Source organism: Lolium rigidum, chromosome 7 (genome assembly GCF_022539505.1).
Source record: "Lolium rigidum isolate FL_2022 chromosome 7, APGP_CSIRO_Lrig_0.1, whole genome shotgun sequence".
Lineage (NCBI taxonomy): Eukaryota > Viridiplantae > Streptophyta > Magnoliopsida > Poales > Poaceae > Lolium > Lolium rigidum.
The window spans coordinates 176,161,553-176,183,940 of NC_061514.1; the positions used below are offsets into that span (position 1 = coordinate 176,161,553).

General features: G+C 46.8%; 1 protein-coding gene and 2 long non-coding RNA genes across 7 annotated transcripts; 1 reads left to right on the top strand and 2 right to left on the bottom strand.

Annotated features, from left to right (window-relative positions):
• Nucleotides 1–996: 996 nt before the first annotated feature.
• On the bottom strand, nt 997–3,466 carry LOC124677434. Of its 5 annotated transcripts, none has more exons than XR_006994057.1 (4): nt 3,305–3,466; nt 2,257–3,177; nt 1,492–1,636; nt 997–1,309 (listed from the first exon to the last, which is right to left on the bottom strand). It is a non-coding gene; the product is annotated as an uncharacterized LOC124677434 (long non-coding RNA). The 5 variants fall into 5 exon arrangements; XR_006994056.1 differs by having other exon boundaries at nt 1,492–2,385; nt 2,797–3,177; nt 3,305–3,465; XR_006994055.1 differs by having other exon boundaries at nt 1,492–2,385; nt 2,711–3,177; nt 3,305–3,465.
• A 5,412-nt stretch (nt 3,467–8,878) lies between these two features.
• LOC124677268 lies at nt 8,879–9,865 on the bottom strand. The gene is made up of 2 exons (XR_006994003.1): nt 9,374–9,865; nt 8,879–9,191 (listed from the first exon to the last, which is right to left on the bottom strand). It is a non-coding gene; the product is annotated as an uncharacterized LOC124677268 (long non-coding RNA).
• A 5,735-nt stretch (nt 9,866–15,600) lies between these two features.
• Nucleotides 15,601–21,271, top strand: LOC124673774 (protein LONGIFOLIA 1-like). Its single transcript, XM_047209814.1, has 5 exons — nt 15,601–16,297; nt 17,161–17,228; nt 17,328–19,421; nt 19,664–19,814; nt 20,269–21,271. Exons 1-5 carry the CDS (start codon nt 16,153–16,155, stop codon nt 21,069–21,071), a joined length of 3,261 nt encoding a protein of 1,086 aa, XP_047065770.1. The 5' UTR covers nt 15,601–16,152; the 3' UTR covers nt 21,072–21,271.
• The last annotated feature ends 1,117 nt before the right edge of the window (nt 21,272–22,388 follow it).

Below are 22,388 nucleotides of genomic sequence, written 5' to 3' on the forward strand. Positions count from 1 at the left end.
GTGTCGGCTCTGCCTCCGGGGGTGGGGTTGCTGCTCCGCCACCGACTTCTTCTCCTGCTCCACCACCCGCCGTCCCCTCCACTCCGCGAGCGGGGAATTCATTGTCACTCGTTTCCAATAAATCCATACAAAGAGCATGGATTAAAAGATGGTCTCATCATTAAGCCGATAGTTCATGACAAGGTTTGGTGCTTAAAAAATTAAGCACAAAATACTTTTGGCGCAAGGAGAATGACAATCGAGCATATAGAAAAAAAAAAGCCGACGGTGTTAACCATGTTGTCCTTCGAAAATATACCATGTGGTACTTTTATGAGTGATCTGGAGTCCTTCCCATCTCAGTTATGAACCTACTCGCCTGATTCTAAGTCAAAAATGACCGTGTGTGATTGTGCACACCTGTTCTCAACAACAAATTAGAATAACATGGAATGATAGTGATATATTATTGGTTTAGTGGAGAATTATCGAAGGATTACCAGCTATTCGGCTGGAAGTGGCACTTGTATCCTCGTTTGGAAAGATTTTTGGTGTGGCACTCTCGTATATTCGTCTGGAAAGATTTTTGGTGTCACTGAAGTGCTATGAGATAAATTTACACATTTGAACTTCTATGCCCTCGGTGAAGACCTCTTTGAATCTACATATCTAGATATATTTACACGTTTGAACTTCTATGCCCTCAGTGAAGACCTCTCTGAATCATCTACATATCATATGCACAGCTTTGCACCTTCGCTTCGGGCACCACTATAATTACACCACTTTAATGTACTATTATAAATTTGTATTCTCTCATTCGTTGAATGATGTCACACACTTAATATTAGTTTTTGCATCGAAAATTTACCTATGTTGATTGGTAATTCAGCATGAAAAATCTTGTTGCATATCTTATTGACGAATCCATAGATATATTGTAGACTATCTATAGAGTACATTGTGGTATCTAGCGTACTGTCTCATAGAGTACATCTTGGAGCCCCAAAATCGATATTGGATAAAGGAAAATTTTCTTAAGCATTTTGTCCTTTGATACTGTTCCATAGAGTACATTGTGGTAACTCATAGTGTACCATCTATGGTATGTCTATTAGAAAGACAGAGATAATTTGCTGCATAGTACAAACAGAAGGGGTGGAACGAGACTGGGGTTACAAGCCCATAGCAAATAGAACGAAAGCAAACTGAGTTGGCCACTCTACTTCTCATCTCATCTTAGAAAACAAAAATTTCCTAAAAAAAATAAGCAGCAGAAGGCACAAGTAGCTCGTAGTAGAGTAGTAGACCAACAGGATTCCACCGCCACCTACATAGTGAAGCACGGCAACCTGTTAGTACTGAAGGGCAATATTGTAAATATACCAACTGGACAATAGGATCATCACCATAACCAAAAACATGCATTTCCGCATGAGACATGGAATTTTCAGTAAGATTATGTTTGCACCGGTTGTGAAAAAATATTGGTAAGCTTATTATTATTATTACCTTTAGAAAAAATTCCACGAAAAAGCTTTAGCATCCATCAAATATGTCATGGAAGTATAATATAAAGGATTGAATCAGGTCTTCCCTTATCTGCTCCGGAATTTTTGACTTAAATACTCTTCCAGAATCACTTATTAGCTGTTTTCTGCATTACAGGATAAAGTAAACAAATTCAGATATATTGAATGAAATGTAGACAAGGAGAATACAGTTTCATATTTAGCATGTGCTACATCCTGACAATTCTGAATAATAACTTAGCCAGGTAAATGAATACATTTCCTAACATGTACAGTGCAACCTAATCATACTGACAGATCACAGGCTTCAAGAACAAAGACTGTATCATAAGCATTTTAGCAAAAGAAGCTCATGGAGAAAATAACTATAACTAGATTATAAATATGCGAATTAACGGCAACAATTTGAAGCAAATGCCATGCAAAACGAATACCTATTTGCTGCGTACGACAAAAGTAAGGACTATCGATAGAATTACATTACAAAACAATGAAGAGTGACAACAATCATACAATCATACTGCAACCACACAGCACTAATGGAACAAGCAGATATCTGACTTAGTGGAATACAAGTAAAAAAGGAAACCCATATAATGTGCCAACAGCTGCATGGAGAACGTTAGTGCAACATTTCCATAAAAATCTCATGGGCAGTGAAACTATTCCCATGCTTCATATATGTTGAAAAGCACAAGAAAAGGAAAGCTGAAGCACAAAACTCGGAGCAAATAAAGCACTTCACCTGATTACGTCCCTATCTACAGGTATCTTGCTCTTTTCTGTACAGTGCCTCTTTGCGGAACCCATGAAATTACAGATGTCATCCGCCCAAACAGAGGACCGAAGCTCAGAAGAAGCTGATTCAGCAGGCCTGTATATTTAAATTCACAAAACATGAAGTAAGCCTCATGAAATTACTACAGCTGAGAAGATAAAACACCAAGATGTCAAAGATACTAGAGAAGAAAAAAAAGGAGAATCACACACTGCAGATAAGCTATATAAGTATAACTAGCATATGGCAGATTAGGGTATTTTTCAGCACATGTGCCCTTTAGCACCATTGGTCTGTTGGAGGTCAGTGACATATTACATGATCGCAGCCGCAGGAAAAGCTAGTGCCAGGTCGATCTTATTTTTCATTATCTCACGGTGTTTTGCACAACTAAAATTAGAAAGCATAGAAGCAACAATACCTTAAATACTAGAAGATGTCTACAATTTTTAATTCGCCAAACACAAGCAGATTTTGAACTGCAAAAATTGACAGTCATAACCATACCACAAAGCGCCAGAAAAAATAAGGAGAGCCGGATGCCCGGCGAGCGTGGACTTGGCCGGAATCTCAGGCACCGACGACGTGCCTGAGGATGGCGACTGACGAATCTGGCCTCACTTTCGTATCTAGAGCCAGATCCACTTGGATGGATGGCGCCGGTTTCAGATCCCGGCGACGCGGAGCCTCCAAAAGATAACCTAATTCCACGGCGTCCCTCGTCTGACAAGCTGCAAGATGACAGCGAGCTGCAGATCCAACCAAGGTGGAGGCGTCCTCGACGCAGGTCATCGTGGAGCCCGGCGGACGCACGACGGGTGTCTATGGCGTTGCCGGCGACGAACTTCTTCAAGCACTCGACCCGCTGCCACGCCAGACCTCTTCATGCTGCAGTTTGATTATCTTCCATCAGATCGGAGGAAATCTCAGAAATAGATCGGAGGAGATCTCAGAAACAGATCGGAGGAAACCTCATAAAATCGGATGCAAGGAAAACCGGACTGTGTGATCTTACCTGATAAGCAGCTCAGTAAAACCTTGGGGGCGGCCATGGATCTGCATGGAGGACGCCGGCGGAAGAGCAGAGGAAGGGGAGGCTCGGTTTGGGAGGACGACTGCTTCGAAATTAGAACTGGGGCAGGTGGAGCAGTGGCTTGGTACACCGAGCGACGGGGGGTTGGCCCACCGTATATTCGTATAAAGTACACAGCGATTGTACGTAGGTGCGCTCGTATATGAGGAAAACACCGGTCAATGACTTGGACGCGGGCCCCAGCGTCCGAATCTCACAGCGATGGCGGGCGACTGGGATTTCGACTGCGCCCCATTTTATAAGCAGTAGCGCATTTTCGTTGCATATGAAATTGGCTGTTCAGTGGTATATATGTCAGGACTTCAATTCTTCTTTACTTTCTGCAAAACTTTTCTTTGAGAATATGTCTGTTGCTATTTTGTTCTGAACTGCCCAAATCTGGAGTTCCTTTCAGATATATACCTCTGCGTGGCATTTTGTGCAAGACACTTCCAAAGAGCACAAAGGCTGTCATACTCTAGCAAGAATTGTGATTTCGATTGTGCATGCTCGTGCAAAATCTGGTATTGCTGGAGACATGTCAATATGTGCATCTATTGTTGCCAATATGCTTTGTATATGGACCAGCAGTCCAACTCATCACAAAGAGATGGAACATGTCTCTGTTCATGCTTCCTAAAATCATCGTCTACACTGTCTGGTAGTGCATGATTAACTCAGATATATCATCTTACGTACTGTACGTGAATGAATGCCGGTATCTGGTCTTGATGAAGCAGTAAGGAAGTATTAAAGATCCACCCCATGGTAAGTTGTTACACGCAGCTTGCACTGTGACTGATGTTTTGATGTCAAGTGCAGGTTGCAGCGTCAGTCACGAGTTTTGCATGCTCAAGTGTAGTGTTGCTGCTCACAGAACTTGCAGGCGAGCGTAATATCCTGGAGAAGCGAAGCTCCTACCTGATCCAGCTGAAATCTTCAATTGGCACACTATTCTGATGATAGCCAAAAGTTTGCAGATGATGATAAGCAGCCCAGGTGTAATTTCTTTTTACGGTTTTGGTCGTCGGACTCGTCATGTTCTTCGGAGAAACTGCATATTCACACATCGGCCAATATAGCCCCCCTGGTATCTTATGTCTCGGCACATATATAACTCCCGACCCGCAGATGGTGCTTATAAAATGGGGCGCAAGTGATATCTAGACCGCGAGTTACCTTAGGGATACGAGCCGGCCGTTGACCAGCTGGGACGTCCCTTCCCCGTATAGGCTTGGTATTGGGCTGTATACCGTTTTTCTGTACTCATGTATTAAAGCAAGATTCCTTTCTGTGGGCCCCTTTTTATCTCCACATACATCTCCCATGATAGACCTTTTGGCAGAGTCTACCAACGAAAGGGATAGGTGAGAATCTTTTTCTCTCTCTGTCTTTGCTCTTTGAGTTCCTGTGTAGTTTCATCTATAGTAGTAACACCTATATTTATTTATGGACCTCACTACCTGGCGGCGCCGCACAAAGTTAATCCCGTGCGGCGGTTGTATTCATCCTGAAAAAACTACTACTCCCCCTCAGTCTGCCCCGTCATCATTCCGTGGACATATTTTGCTGAACAACTAACGGACAAAACAGTGATTGATGCCCTCCTGCCACAAGAAAAAATACACTTGCTAGCTGCCTAAAAAGGTTGCTAGCTGCCTAAAAGTTCCACGGATAGAAAATAGAGATTGTATTTGTAATTAGGCTTATTAACTTGGCAACCACTCGAAATTAATCTGGCAATTAGGATTAACTAATCTAAAAATTAGTACATATGGCTACCAGGATCTACTCATAATATGGGAATTACCACTAATTAATCTGGTAACTAATTATATCCAATACTTACTAGTAGTAGTACTAAATTAAATCTGTCAATTAGTAAAAATGGCAGCTATGGCTAATTAATATGTCAATTGCTCCTAATTATTCTGGCAAGTGGAGTAACATCGATCCAGGATTACAGCCAGCTAGCTATCTCATCTAACACTGAGTACAAAATCGTGTAGAATCCACTAATTGAGTCCTCCAAAAGTTTGATGCCGCTCACAGCCACCGAATAGGTGCCGCGGCCGCGAAGATGGAGGATGCACTGGAGATTGCAAGAGCCAAAAACCATGCGGTTCGCCGGCGGTGTTGTGCAGCCCCAACACGGCCCTGCCGACTAGCGCACGCACCGGCAAAGCCGAGCAGCACCAGCCAAGTGCCCAGTGCCTAAAGCAGCACGCCGACGCGGAATGCAGAGCAGCACCAGGCCCAGCGCGCAGAGCAGCCTCGCCTCGTCCCTCATGGCCGCCTCCATGTTGCATGGTCGGCGTCGGTGGCCTTCTCCGATGCGTGTTCCAAGCGGCGCCCTCTCCTCCCTGAGCATCTTGATGGCGGCCGCCTTCCCTCCCAGAGAATGTTCGACGACGTCGGCCTGCCCTCTCGGAGCTTGCTAGACGGCCTCGCGGCGACCACGCGCAGCGGTGCGCTGCGGCGGCCACCCGCGGCGTTGCTCGCGGCGGTCAACCGAGGCGGTGCTCCGCGGCGGTTTCCCCGCGGTGGTGCTCGTGGCGGCCACCCTCGGCGGTGCTCGGCGGCGTCCTCCCTGCGGCGGCCACCCGCAGCGGTGCTCAACGACGACCTCACGCGCTGCTTCCCATGGCGGTCATAGGATAAGGTGGGGCTGCTGGGGGTCGCGTGTGGCGGGGATGTTGTCGGCGGCGGTGCATGGCGGACTGGTGAGGGAGATGCAGGGCGAGGCGGAGGTGAGCGGCGCAGTTTGCCGGCGGCGGCCTGGTCCCGGAGCTCCGGTGGTGCGTGTGTAGCTAGGAAATCTCGGGGCCGGGGGAAAAGATTAGGATAAGGTGCGGGTTGGATTTGCTCTCGTTCCTATAGGGGTGCGATGCGCGTTTGCGAATCGCGAGGCGTCGCACGGCAGGGTGAGCAATGCGGCGCTTCTCGCTAGATTTTTTATGTTCTTCAAATTTCGAAATTTTGTGATCATGATATTTGTCGCCCCAAGTGCTCCACATAGAGTACAATATGTACTGCACTTGAATCCAACTTGTAAAGTCCTTATAAGTTTTCGTACTAAGTTCCGCACGGTACTTATAGAGTTCTTCAAGGTTCTGGTCGAGTCCATGAGGTAAACGAAAAGTACTTTGTACTAGTCTTATAGAGTCCCGATCAAACATTTATAAAGCCATGTGGGTTTTCAAGGACTGGCCCAACAAGTCAAACTGTGTTTACACCGTGTGCACAAGATTCGCTTCCTAAAATAAACAAATTCAACTTCTGTGTGCAATATTCTCAAGAGATCTACAAGTACGTAAATTTGTGTGCAAAAACAAGCTCACATCAAGAAAAACGGGGAAAGGGAAAATGAACAGAACGGGAAACTAAATCCTGCTGCAGAATTAGAGAACAAAGTATTTTGATCAACTTGAAGGAATTAGATAAACCAAAAAAAAAAAGCATATGCAACAAGCTCCGAAAAAAATAGCGTCTCCGGGGAGCCTCGGGTCGTCGTCGCCAACGCCATAAACGGCGCTCGACGGCCGTTCTCGCGAGCCAGGGAAGTATCAGGAGTGGTGGTGCGGCTCGTGGGGGAAGGAGTGGCTAGGTCAGTGGCGGCGGAAGGTGGCCGCGGGGTCGTGGTAGAGCGGCAGTAGGCGAGCGGAGCGGCTGCCGGCCAGGCCCGGGCTGGAGGAAGCCGCGGCGGGGCCAATGCTGGTAGCGAGGAGAGAGAGTGTAGCTAGAGGGAGGGGATCGATAGTGGCGGCGCGGGGAGGTGGTGTGGAATCGATCGAGGGTAAAAATGATTCTTTCTAGTTCTAGGGTTGGGGCCTTGGGGTTCCGTGCGTGGTAGGCTATGTGGGCTGGTAGGCTAGTCTGCTAGACTTTTTTCCCTTAAAACTGTGCATTTTCTATTTTATCAGGAAAAAATAGAAGACATGAGATGTTTTGGACATTTTGTGGTAGACACGGATTATCTTGGAGTTGTGAAATTATTGTGGAATTAAACCACACGTTTAGAATACTGGAGATCAGATCAGGGAATGATGAATGATCATCTCATGAGAGGAAACGATTTGGAAGCTTAGAGCATCTCCAGCCGCGTCTCCAAGGCGTCCTCTAAACGGCGGATCGAGCGTTGCGGGATGCGTTTTTTCGTGCCGCGTTTAGAGGACGTTGCTCCCCAGCCGTAGTCCCCAAACAAAAATTCAAATAGTTCACACTTAAAATAGATCGTTCCCGCCGAACTCGTCGTGATGGACGTAGCCGCGATCAAAGTACTGGACGCGCGATCATATTACGGCATCGGTTGCGCAAATTGAACATAAATTAGAAGGAGGGGTTCGGCGACGTCGACGACGCATCCTGAGTCGACGTAGGTCCATCGATCACGACGACCTCATCGTGCTCTACCCGGTGTGCCTGCTCCGTCGCCCACGCTGAGGCCGACACAGATGCGGATGCCGATGCCGCCGACGCATGTGTACTAGCGAGCACGATGTTGCAGACGCGCCTGCTGGTGTCGGCTCTGCCTCCGGGGGTGGGGTTGCTGCTCCGCCACCGACTTCTTCTCCTGCTCCACCACCCGCCGTCCCCTCCACTCCGCGAGCGGGGAATTCATTGTCACCTGTTTCCAATAAATCCATACAAAGAGCATGGATTAAAAGATGGTCTCATCATTAAGCCGATAGTTCATGACAAGGTTTGGTGCTTAAAAAATTAAGCACAAAATACTTTTGGCGCAAGGAGAATGACAATCGAGCATATAGAAGAAAAAAAAGCCGACGGTGTTAACCATGTTGTCCTTCGAAAATATACCATGTGGTACTTTTATGAGTGATCTGGAGTCCTTCCCATCTCAGTTATGAACCTACTCGCCTGATTCTAAGTCAAAAATGACCGTGTGTGATTGTGCACACCTGTTCTCAACAACAAATTAGAATAACATGGAATGATAGTGATATATTATTGGTTTAGTGGAGAATTATCGAAGGATTACCAGCTATTCGGCTGGAAGTGGCACTTGTATCCTCGTTTGGAAAGATTTTTGGTGTGGCACTCTCGTATATTCGTCCGGAAAGATTTTTGGTGTCACTCGAAGTGCTATGAGATAAATTTACACATTTGAACTTCTATGCCCTCGGTGAAGACCTCTTTGAATCTACATATCTAGATATATTTACACGTTTGAACTTCTATGCCCTCAGTGAAGACCTCTCTGAATCATCTACATATCATATGCACAGCTTTGCACCTTCGCTTCGGGCACCACTATAATTACACCACTTTCATGTACTATTATAAATTTGTATTCTCTCATTCGTTGAATGATGTCACACACTTAATATTAGTTTTTGCATCGAAAATTTACCTATGTTGATTGGTAATTCAGCATGAAAAATCTTGTTGCATATCTTATTGACGAATCCATAGATATATTGTAGACTATCTATAGAGTACATTGTGGTATCTAGCGTACTGTCTCATAGAGTACATCTTGGAGCCCCAAAATCGATATTGGATAAAGGAAAATTTTCTTAAGCATTTTGTCCTTTGATACTGTTCCATAGAGTACATTGTGGTAACTCATAGTGTACCATCTATGGTATGTCTATTAGAAAGACAGAGATAATTTGCTGCATAGTACAAACAGAAGGGGTGGAACGAGACTGGGGTTACAAGCCCATAGCAAATAGAACGAAAGCAAACTGAGTTGGCCACTCTACTTCTCATCTCATCTTAGAAAACAAAAATTTCCTAAAAAAAATAAGCAGCAGAAGGCACAAGTAGCTCGTAGTAGAGTAGTAGACCAACAGGATTCCACCGCCACCTACATAGTGAAGCACGGCAACCTGTTAGTACTGAAGGGCAATATTGTAAATATACCAACTGGACAATAGGATCATCACCATAACCAAAAACATGCATTTCCGCATGAGACATGGAATTTTCAGTAAGATTATGTTTGCACCGGTTGTGAAAAAATATTGGTAAGCTTATTATTATTATTACCTTTACAAAAAATTCCACGAAAAAGCTTTAGCATCCATCAAATATGTCATGGAAGTATAATATAAAGGATTGAATCAGGTCTTCCCTTATCTGCTCCGGAATTTTTGACTTAAATACTCTTCCAGAATCACTTATTAGCTGTTTTCTGCATTACAGGATAAAGTAAACAAATTCAGATATATTGAATGAAATGTAGACAAGGAGAATACAGTTTCATATTTAGCATGTGCTACATCCTGACAATTCTGAATAATAACTTAGCCAGGTAAATGAATACATTTCCTAACATGTACAGTGCAACCTAATCATACTGACAGATCACAGGCTTCAAGAACAAAGACTGTATCATAAGCATTTTAGCAAAAGAAGCTCATGGAGAAAATAACTATAACTAGATTATAAATATGCGAATTAACGGCAACAATTTGAAGCAAATGCCATGCAAAACGAATACCTATTTGCTGCGTACGACAAAAGTAAGGACTATCGATAGAATTAACGGCATCTCCACTCGTCCCCCCGAACAGGCCCCCGGCGAGCGTTTTTTCCATCCGGACGGCGTAATTCGGCCCAGTCGCGCCCCCGGTTCCTCGTTTTCGTCCGGATTTGGGCCTAAATCCATCCGGCGATCCCACGCCATCCCCGGCCCCCGGGAGCGCTCGGGGACTCCGGACGAAACGAAAGCGCGCGAAACGGCGAGGCAACTTCCCGCGCATCCGGTGGCCCCAACTTGTCGGCGAGAGAAACCGATCGTCGTCCTCATCGCATCGTCTTCCGCGCGCCGTAAAGCCTGCCGCCGGTCTGCATTCGCCGGCCACGCGGCGAGTTAATGTCGTCGTCTTCCGCGCACGCATCGTCTTCCGCGCGCACTAAAGGCCGCCGCCGGTCGGCTCGCCGCGGACGCGTCGCATTCCATGCGGCATTTAATCCCCGCGCCGCCCACGCCTATATACGCCGGTCCGATCACCGCCGGGCGTACCCCGTGCTCCACTCTCCCTCCACTCTCCCTCTACTCCCAAGATGGCGTTCTACGACGACGACGGCGCAGCCAACAACGGCTTCCCCGCCGGTCGCTCCACGCGTGGGAGGGCCACCTCCTCCACCGGGCGGGGTACCCCTGCCCGCCGGACACGAGGCCTCCCGAGGCGGCCGGGCGGCTAAGTGCGGCGGCGTTCCAATCCCGCCGCCGCCGCGGGGCCATGCCCTCGACGTCGCCATCGAGGAGGCGAGGATGACGATGACCGACGAGGAGCGCGCCGAGCCACGCCACCACCCCGACAACTACACGGCGTGGAACTCCTACTTCCTCCGGCGGTGGGAGCGGGAGCCGGCGGCCTACGACGGCCCGCCGCCTCCGCTGCGCGCAACAACGCCGTGGGCCGCCGACGGTGGTGGAGCGCGCCGGAAAGGACGCTGGCGAACGTCCTCGCGCACATCGAGGGCGGCAACTTCCCGGTGCTCACGATGCCCCCTCCATCGGCATCGAGGGCATCGGCGAGCCGCCGTCGGGGAAGCGTCCGGCGGCCACGGCGCATGGCTGCCGGCTCGTCGTCTTCCGGATCGGCGTCAAGGTCATCCTTGGCGCCGGTGAAGAGGAGGAGGCGACGCCGCCTTCGACGCCGGTGCGCGTCAAGAAGGAGCCGGCGTCTACGCCGGCGACCGAGAGGCGCGGCGGCCGGCGCCCTCGTCATCCGCGAACAGCCTTCCGCGCGCGCGAGCGGCCGGAAGAAGACGAAGAAAGAGGCCGCCGCAAGCCGGCTCGCCGAGGAGGAGGCGAAGCGCGCGGAGGACGCCGCGATGGCGGAGGCGATCGCCGTGTCGCCGCACGACATGGAGGAGGAGAAGCGCGCGGACGACGCCGCACCGGACCGGGCGAGGCGCGACCGGGAGCGCCAGGGAGGCGGAGCAGCCAGCGGCGGCCGCCGGACTCGGCCGCCGCACGCCAACTCGCCGCCCGCGCCGCTCCAACCGCCAACGACGATGTCGCGCGGTACCGCCGTCCTGCGACACCTCCATCCGGCGTCGCTGTCCCCGTCGTCGACCTCGAGTCCTCCGACGACGACTGGTACAAGCCGTCCCCGGGGTGGAGACGCCGGCCGAGGCGAGCAGCAGCCAGGGCCGCGCAGCCGAAGGCCAACGACGACGGCTCCGACGACGACGGCGGCGACTACACGGTGTTCTACCGCCATTTCGGCATGTAGAGCGCCGTGTTTTAAAATTAGCGTTTGCATTCCCCTAGCCGAATTCGAAATATAGTCGAATTCGGCCTCTATGTATGAACTCCTCCCGTAATGTAATAAATATCATTAAATTTAGTCTATATTCACCCGTTTTTAGCCGTAGTTTGTCAAGTTTCCGTTTTTAAATTCGCATCGTCGACTTCGCTCGGGCACGCGGCTGGGAAACTACTACTCCCCACGCCAAATCTTCCTCCAATCCGGACGAAAATTTCGCCGGATTTGGGCGTGGGGAGCGCCAACGAGTGGGGATGCTCTTACACGCAGCTTGCACTGTGACTGATGTTTTGATGTCAAGTGCAGGTTGCAGCGTCAGTCACGAGTTTTGCATGCTCAAGTGTAGTGTTGCTGCTCACAGAACTTGCAGGCAGGCAGAATATCCTGGAGAAGCGAAGCTCCTACCTGATCCAGCTGAAATCTTCAATTGGCACACTATTCTGATGATAGCCAAAAGTTTGCAGATGATGATAAGCAGCCCAGGTGTAATTCCTTTTTACGGTTTTGGTCGTCGGACTCGTCATGTTCTTCGGAGAAACTGCATATTCACACATCGGCCGATATAGCCCCCCTGGTATCTTATGTCTCGGCACATATATAACTCCTGTATATTATGATTCTTAGGATGATGCCCACACTGTAGCTGCAATCAAATGACTTAAATGAAACATCAATTAATTTATTTCTGCTCTTCTCATGGTTAACTTGTGACTTGAGACTTGAGAGCATGACAAGGATGGACCGCCATCATGAAGATGTACAGGTATCAACAAGCAGATCACTTTCAGAGATAAGGGCGTGTACAAAACACCTGTAGATTTGCCTTGGCCTGCGTGCTCATGACTCGGGAGGTTAAATTGTGCCCATCATCCCATGCACCACGTGAGAGCTTTTTTCTCCCCCTTTTACCTTTTCATACCAATCTTGCTTTCTGGTCTCATGGGGTTCACAGTAGAATTGCCAAGCATCTTTCCTTGCTTTTCTGTTTTTTTTTTTTTTTGCTTGAACACGTAGTAAATGGGATGATTCGTTTCATACATAATGCGGTAGATTGTTTTCTCAACTCTCTAATTTTTTTTGAGGGCAGTCAACCCTCTAATAGATACAATATTATTTTGTCAGTTGATCCAGCGATGAAGCAAAGGGGAAGGCATGCCGTTGCATGGTTTTACTACACTGAGAAGCGAAATCATCCAGGTTTGAAGTATCCACAAAATAATCAAGTAATTTCAACTATAAAACTGCACCCACTGGCCATTGATCTTGATTCCACCAATGATTAAACAAATCTCTGGATGTTGAGTGTTCCATATCTCCTGTTCTAACGGTATTGCTTCAATCTCGATGCATCCATCTTAATGATCTCAAATGTTAATTTAGAAGAGAGATGGCTTCCAATTTGTTGGCTTCCATGTGCGCTGTTGCTTCAGAATTGCAGCAGCAGCACTCTTGATGCATTACATATTAAACACCTATATAATGAGAGGCCATGCTGTTTATTTTTGACCGGTCTCACGCACACCCCAAGATTTGCTTGCATACTTGTTGGTTAGTTTGTTCATGGAATCAATCAACGGGTAAGGAGACCTGACCTACCATGCACAACACTCTGCTGCTGATCTGGTCTTCATAGGGCTCACATGGGTGCTGGTGCATGTGGCTCTGGGTGGGGAACCTTCTCATGCACGCACAGAAAGGAAGAAAACTACGGGAGCATCATATGCCAGCTAGCTTGTGCAGCTAGGTCTTTTGTTTCTTTGAACATGCTTGGTTGGAGCCTCTCTTGTCCTTGATAACTTTGCTCTCCCTAATTGCTATTGCTACTGCCATACCCATACCAACCTTTTCCCCCCATGTGGTTGTCTCGCTGCAGTTGCAATCCTCCTTGTCTTTTTTCTTCTCCTCTCATCAGGTCATGTACAAATCTAATTCGTAATCATCTCCCTTCCTACATGTACTTTCTTCCCTCTGATTAGTGACTATACACCATTACATCTGCACCTTTTTCATAATAATTTCTGGCGCCGTGGTGGATAAGGCAAAGATCATGGTCAGGTCAATGTACTGCGCATTCTAGCTTTAACAAGGAAACAATCAAATGAATGACACATCAATACATCACGATTCACGCACAGAAAAGCAAACAAAAGGTAAAGATGGAGACAAGGATCAGATCTTGCCCAACCACCCAGAGAATTTCGTGGCTCGTTAGTTTTACTATACATGCTTATGCTTACCTGAACAAGTCCGACCTCTTTCATTATCAGATTTCCCCTACTAACTGTTCCAGCTGTTGCAGCTCACTAAACAACTGCAGGCTGGTGATTGTTGAGTGTGTCTGATCAGGACGATCATGTGTTTGGTGCAAGGAGAAGCTGCTACATTACACAAAGGTGTGTTAATCTGTTAAGTGTAGGACATTAATTAGCCACCACCACAACTCGCAGAACGTTTCTTAATTTCGTACTGTTAATGAATATATAGCACAACAGTAATTCCGATTGCAAACCGTATTATGAATTTTATCAGTTAGCGGGTAAAGGGGTCCTTTGTGCAATTGATGAAGATGGATGAGGTATCCCTATCAGCTCTCCATTCGGAAGATCAATGATTTAAATATTTCGAAGATTGTAGTCTTAGACTGAATAACACTAGTATCAGTGACCACTCCTGATTATTATTATATTATTGCACAGAACAGTTCCGGAAAAGTTAGTCTGCCTCTTTCAGATCATCATCAGATATACTGTCGACATAAGCGTCAACTATATGTGTTTGTGCTATGTTCCTTTCACCCCTCACCTAACAGCACAATTAACCAGTGGCCCGGAAGCTTGATTGCCATCAAAACCTAATAAATATTGTAACTGTAAACGGCACCAGGCAGTTAGTTACAAGCTACACATACATGCGGTAGGTGCTTAAGGTCCCCTTTTCTCTTGGTTTATGCTTATGGAAAAACAAGCTTATGAAAACCGATGGTGAACCTATAAGCCACTTGAGAAGCCCAAAAGAAGAGGCCTAAATCATTACTGGTGAGTGGATTTCCATGCTTATCAGCTTCTTCTGCTAGGTCAACTCTCAAGTCTCGGCACAAATGTGGACCAAACGCTGCTAGTCATCCACAGTTTTGCATATCTGAAAATGTTAACAATACATTTGTTGTACCATTACATGGGGCTTCTGGGCTTGGGTAATTTCGATCAGCCAAAAGTCCATGTCATCCATCCCATTATTTTCTCAGCTTGGTGCAACTTGCTCATTAGTCTGAACCAAATAAAGAAGAACTTCAGATTAGAAATTAAAATAACTGCTCTGAACCTTCAAGGGCAAAAGTGATGATGATGTTGAATCAAAGGGTCGGAAGAAGGAGGAAAAAAAAAGAGGTGCAGATTAAAAGAAGATAAGGAATGGTGTGGTACAGAGAATGGATCACTGCCCTCTGCAGTCTGCCCAGCATGGCATGCACTACACCTGCGTGACTGCATGCTTCAACGCCAAGAAATTGGTGCTGGAGCTGGTCTGCTTCTCCACCTCACGGATCCACACCATGAATGCACTGTTGTTAGTTGGGCCTGCACTCCCCTTTTAATGCATCCTTGACCAAACGATGGAACAGTGCAGTTAAACATACTATGAGGCAGATGATTTGCAGTCCTAATTACAGCGCACACAGCTAGGTAACGGTTGCAAGAACAGACTGTCAGATTTTATCATCGTCTTCTTCGTCACCAACCAGTTTGGTTTGGAGACGGAGAGAGAAGCTTTTACCGATGCCAACAAACCCTTCACGTTCTCCACGACGTTGTTTTACACACTTGCAAGATGAGAAACTGATGTTGACTCTCTATCTCTCTAGATCACACGCACAGGGACAACCATGTGTCATGGTGGGTAGGGCCAGGAGGACCTTGGAGGTGCACATGGGGTGCCTAGAAAGAGAACAAGGCAACAACACATCTCCTAATAGTTAGTTAGGTAGTTGGTTATGCACACACTGCTCTGCTTGGAATGCCAGGTCCCAGTACCCAAGTATACATTGTCAGTCCTCTTTTCCTGCATTTAGCAGGACACTAAATGTACTCACATTCTGGTAAAATGGATTAAAAGATACACTGGCACTGCCATTGCCTTCTTCTCTTGTCAAGCCCCTCCCTCCTCCTCCTCCTCCTCCTCATCCTCACACGTCTTCCTTCCTTCCTCTACTAGCAACTCTCCAGTCATAGAGGAGCTTACCACCATTCTTGGTGATTCTGGAGCACCTTCTTGCATCCCCTCTATCAGACAGGCCACCTCATCTGGTACCTGGAGCTGCAGAGGCCAGAGGGCGAGGCTGGCCATGCCCCTCGTGCTGCCTGCTCAGAGTCACAGCTCACAAGATCTTCCCCTCCTCCTCTGGGCTGCTCCCCTGAAAGAAAGGGTGATGGTGTGCTGAGATGTTCTTGTTCTTGAGCTGCTAGCAGGGAGGACCTGCTGGTTCGGCGCTCCTCCTCCCTGCATTCTGGGGATTCCTCTCGAGGTGCTTGGTTGAAGGAGGAGGCGGAGATGCCGGCCAAGTACCTGCATGCGTTGGGAGAAGAGAGGCGGCCGGAGCTGCACCGGCAGATCGGCTGCGTCACCGGGATCCTGCAGGCGTTCGACCGCCGCTACCCCATCGCCGCCCACCACCACAAGAGGCTTCTCCCACCAGGTCTCATCTTCTCCTCCCTACTGCCTACTGCTCCCCGCTTTCTTTCTGGTCAATTCCATCGAAATTCGATTGTCTATGTGTTTGCATTTTCATGCGATTAGCTTACTGGACGCGCTATTCACAGTTTCCCAACGTTTTCATGCCATTTAGAGCTCTACTTTTGGAAGATAGATCGGGGATTTGTGTGGTCTTAGCATGAATTAAGGTTGCTGATGCGCTCTGTTTTTTCGGTTTTCTTTCATCCTGCATTGAATCACTAGCTGCTGGTGCCAATTATGTGGATCTAGCTTTTTCCCTTAATTTTGGGAGCAGGCCAGCGAGATGCGGGGATTTAACATTTTGTATAATCTAGGGTGGAAGCACACGGAAGTTTACTCCTGAAAAATGAAATCTTCAATTGAGCACCAGCACTGATTAGCCGGAAATTGGTCCCTGACGACCGACAAAAATAAGTCACTTTTTAGAATAAGTCACTTCTGTCATGCACACAGATTTGAACCGTACTACTATGGATAAAAAATCTATCTGTTAAATGTTGACAACACTGAGAATGACTCATTAAATTTAAAGAAGACTCTTTCTATAGAAAAAAGTTTATATTTGGACAACAATGACACTGACATTTTGTTTCTCTTCTTTGGTGACTGCATCTAGAAAGAAAAATAAATAAATTTGGACAACACTGACACTTCATTTTGTTTTGTTTCTCTTCTTTTTTTATAACACAACAAGATTGATTATTTCTCTTGCTTTGCTACATGTATTTTCGGCTATAAGAGTTAATGTGTTTTCATTTTTCATTTTGCGCAATATATATTTTTAGGCTGACTCACCACTGACAATTATTTCACTTACTAAAACAGGCAATGCACTGTCAAGCAGCCCTAGCGTCGGAGAAGAACGCACAAGATACGGGCCCCAGATTGTTCTTGTAAGTCTTAGTTATGTATACACTTCAGGACTTCAGGTCCAGTAGGCATGCATGTATTGGCTTTCACAATCTGACTGATTTGCTTCGATCTGCATTCAGGACAAGAACTTGAGTAGAAGCTGGATTGAGAATCAAAGAGCATCATCCACAGTGGAGTTATCACATACCTCTTATTCATCCTCCTCCTGTTCGTCATTCTCCTCCCTTGATGGCAACAGGTCAACACAACAGGACTTATCATCCACTGATCGAATGCTATTTCCGGAGAAACCATTCAAGTCCTCACCGAGGCTCAAGAGCTCTCCTGACAGTGACTATGGGCCAGATTACTACCCAGATGGTACCCTCATCGAGCCCTCCGACATGCCCTCGGCTCAATCAAGCCACCCGACTCTTGGTATAAGAAATCTTGTAAAGGATTCAATTTATAAAGATACTCGTGATTTGTCGATCAGAATTTCCAGCAAAGAAGCGGTGAATGATCACAGATACAACTATGGAGATTCAGCTACACGCTTTGTTGAGCCCCCTAGCAGTTGTAATCAAGGAAAGAGCAAGGGAACCATGGACGTTAATGAGTCACTCAGAGTGTTAGCCAAGCTCAGGGAGTCCTCTTGGAATCCATCTGAATCTAGCCAGCAACAAAGGCTGTCTTATGATGCTCCTCGGTTCTCGTATGATGGGAGGGAATCAACATCAAAACTTAGGGAGATGCCAAGATTGTCGTTGGACATCAAGGAAGGCCCTCTTAGGACCTGTGAAATGGACATGCGGCCAAAGGAAAGCATGAATGCTGAAGAAAGGACCATCAGTTCTGATAAAGAAGTCAATGCAGAGATCCAGCAAGAACAACCAGCCTGTAAGCGTCTCCCGAGTGTTGTTGCAAAACTCATGGGATTGGAAGAGCTACCTGAGCCCAACGATAGCAAGGCAACGACATCACAGGCATCCATATCAGTTCAAGAGAGGAAGCAAGAACCCATACTGATCCCCTTGAGCCTATCCTCGCATAATGAGCCTGCTCGTCGGCAACAAAGGATTCTGGATGCAACGATCAGGAATGTCCCTAACTCTAAGTTCCCAGCTGAATCTGCGCCGTGGAAACAGCAAGAAAGGATTGTGCTACCTAGAAAGTTGCCAAAGGGGTCCAAGGGAGCTCATGGAAAAGAGCAACCTGCTGCATCAGTTTACAGTGAGATAGAGAAACGGCTGAATGACCTTGATTTTCAGCACTCCAACAAGGACCTCAGGGCACTTAAGCAGATCCTGGACTCGATGCAAGCAAAAGGATTGTTGCAGAGCAAGAGGCGCGAGGAAGCATCTATGCTGAAGTTATATGATGAAAACTACAATAGCCAAGCGGTAACTGATGTTAACCATAGACTGAATACTAACCCAAATCCCAATCAGATGTCTCAAGAGGCCTCATCACCATCAGTGGAAGAAGAGAGCGTTGCAGAAAGATTCTTTAAATCACCTATTGTGATCATGAAGCCTGCAAAATCTGCAGACTTGGGTGATGAAGATTCTTCTGTTGTTCCACTAGGGGGCTTATCCGATTTAACGCAGCTGCGGACAGTCAATAGCACTGATAAAAAGAAAATCTCGCGGATCAATAGGGCAGCTATTCGGCAACATCCGAAATCTAGTCCAAGGGTGCCTGCTTCTCAGCCCCTTGTTTCTCCTGATGGAAAAGCGAATGGAAGGAACGAAATGATGACCAGGAGACAGAAGTCTAGTGCACAGTTGATGACTGAGAGCTCATCAAGAAAACAGCAGGTGCCAAGAGACAATAATGGAAGCTTTTCGAAGCATAAAAACTCCAGTAGCACCAGATTACCACAGAAGAAGCTCGAAGTGGAGCGCAGGGCTAGAGCCCCAATTCCTTCTATGGAGTCTAACAAGAACCAAAGGCAATCTGCAGATAGGAGTCACTTGGATACAGTATCACCTAGAAGCAAAATTAGAAGAAAACTTGCTGAAGGTGAAGATGGCCATCAAAATGGTGCAAAGAGCAGGGCAAGGAGCCTGAACCAGCCAGGCGATGATATGTCTACAAAGTCGGAAGGAAGTATGAGTGTAATATCAGAGCTGGACATTGAAGTAACAAGTGCTGACAGATCCGCAGAAGCTAATGCTTTGAGCTTCCAGCGAGGCAATCAAACTCCACCAGGAAGGAATCCACGAAAAGTGGTAAGCCATTCGTTCTTCCAGATAGTTTTTTTATTCAAAGGGAAGAAAAGGTGTATATTGCAAAGCTATATTAATGTGAAATAATATTATAATCCTTAATTCATCTTCACAAAACCACAAGAATGTAAAATGAACTACAGTACATGGTGAAGACCCTAGGTGGGATTAATACTGAAGACTTAAAATCTTACTAGTGTGCCATGCCACTTTTCTAATTATTATTGTGTCCATTTGTTAATCAGAAAACCTGTTACGATGCAAACAAGGACCTGTCATCTTTGGATCCTGCAGCAAGTATGCCTGAGCGGCCAAGTCCAGTTTCTGTTTTGGACTCTTCTTTTGACCAAGAGAATTCCTTCTGTACCAGCAAGACCACAAATTCACCCAATGTTGGTAAGATCAGCTATTTTGCCAGCTCTGCTAACTTTGTTTCTTGATCATATTAACGGGAAATTGTGCTCCTTCGAAAAAAAGAACTCAAATAGAAGTTTATTATAGATAGATGAAAAGAACTTACATGTTCTTAACTTTACTTGCTGCTTCGATGTTTCAGTTTCCCTTGATCGGGTGATCTTGAATCTCCATGTGGTAGTTATTTTCATCTTTTGCACAGCATAGTGGCCTCTTTTGACCACAATGGCTACAGCCTGCAGATTAATAGTGCCGTGGCATACATAGACTGGTTGGTACCATCACTCAAGATTAATGCTTGCCCAATCATTGTAGAATCATCAATGAACCGCAAATACATTTGGTTGTTATCCAGCGCATGTTCACTCTAGCAAAACAATAATGATAAAAGTAGTTTGTGGCATTGATGTGATGTTTTCTTCATCCTTTGTTGCAGATGATGTGTGGCATCCATCAGAAGAATCCCTGAAGCATTGCGGTCCAAAGCCAGCAAATCTCGCTGCTCAGCCCGGAAACAATAAGTTCGCGAACGTAGCGAGCCTTCTTCAGAAGCTCCAGCAATTGACTGTACACAAGGATGATGACGAGGCTCCTCCTGTCGATCACATTGCTTTCTTGTGCGAGGCACAAATTCCGGACCACCGTTACGTGTCCGAGATCCTGTTGGCCTCAGGACTTCTGATGAAAGACCTAAGTTCAGGCCTGTCGCAGATCCAGCTCCACGCTTCTGGCTACCCCGTCAATCCCGACCTGTTCCTCGTGCTGGAGCAACGGAAGTCAGGATGGATATCCAAACCCGACAGCGTCCATCAGAGCAGAAGGTCAGACGATCCCAAGAGAGCTCACCGGAAGCTAATGTTTGACGCTGTGAACAGTCTCCTCCTTCAGAAGTATGAGAAGGAAACCTCTGCACATTCGACCAGCTCGCTCACCAGAGTGAGGGAGGTGTCCAGCGGTCAGCAGCTGGTGAAGGCCATTTGTTCAGAGATCGAGCACCTGAAGACGGAGAGATCACGGATGTGCCATGAAGAAAGCAGCAGCGTGATACCTGATGCAGACATCTTGCACAGGCTGGAAGGGTGGACGACGAGCTTCGGCCGGCAGCAACTTCCTGGGATGGTGCTGGAGATCGAGAGGTCGATATTCAAGGAGCTTGTCGATGAGGTGGTGCGCGGTGAGTCCGCTGATGGCGCACAGGCAAAGGCCGGCAGGCGCGGCAGGAGGCGCCTCTTCACATGACTTTACGCCGGCAGTGGCAGCAAACTGTTTGAAGATTTGGTTTGTCTGAATAGAGGAATGAGGTCTGTATAGGCTGGTTGTGTCTTGTGTGAGGTTTGAGCGAGCAGTGCAGAAACCTGAAGTAGGAGTGCATGTTTCGGACACCCACCTTATTATTCTCAATATTAACTTATATAAAGTCAGACAGCATTTCTCTCGAATTATATTGTCTCATGTATGTGCCTGTTCTGAATCTAAATAATCGCATGGATTTCCAAATCTAAAACAGGATATCTGAAAAGTTCCCCAACAAAGGGTTCCATGAGATGGGCTTGTCCTTGTTAGCACGCCACGTATATGAACCTCGAAGCTCTGTAATTGCTAAATGATCTTGGGCTTATTAAACCTTAGCATGTCATCAAGTGGGCCTCTTGTTACACCACACACGACATATTAACGTAGGGCACCTGAAGGATCGTGCCCACATCAATAATTGCTCCAGGAGATTCCTCACATGGGCAAGGGTAGACAGTGCGAGGAAGACGTGTCATCATCAGACAAGCCGCAGGGAACTGAAAATGCAAATACAAAAAAGGCATAGTGTTTTTAAAATACAAATCCTAAAGGTCAAAATAGAAAATCGACTAAGGAAACGAAGTCGGCACCTACCAAGGTTTTTATAATAGAACTGGTCATGCTCATCCTTGTACCCGACTATCTCTTATTGGCTGGTCTTGGCGGTGAGAACATGGTTTTCAGCATGCATGCTTAGGTGCTTCTTCCAAATTGGCCTTCATGGAGGCTAGCTCTTCACACTGTTTGTTGAAGGCAATATCGGCAGATTCCTCCATGGCTTTAATGTGCTCGGCATGCTCCTTCTTGTTGAGCTCAAGGTCCTTGAAAAGCTCTTGGTTTTTCTTGCGCAACACCTCCTCGGGCTCACCCGAGTCATACTTCTTCTTAAGCTCGTTGATTTGAAGGTCTTTGTCCTTTAGGATCTTCTTGAGAACTCGGATGTTGGTCCTCTACTCCTTAAGGGGACCCAAAGATCCCGCGACTTAGAAATTAAAAGTACAACAAGTATTAGTCAAAACCAATAGGACGAGGACTCCCACCCCCGGAGTTGTTGCACGCTTATTGAAGAAAGGCTTGCCGTCCCTTTTCCGTATGGTGCCACAACCATGGCGGCAAATTGAGGACTTGCTTCGACGATTTCACCGCAAGGCGGCGGTATCGAGAAAACCTTCCACAACATAAATTCAATAGCCACATGGGACAACAACCTACAACTACACCTATCTACAAGAGGAGGCCGGCCTCCCCTCCAACACACACACA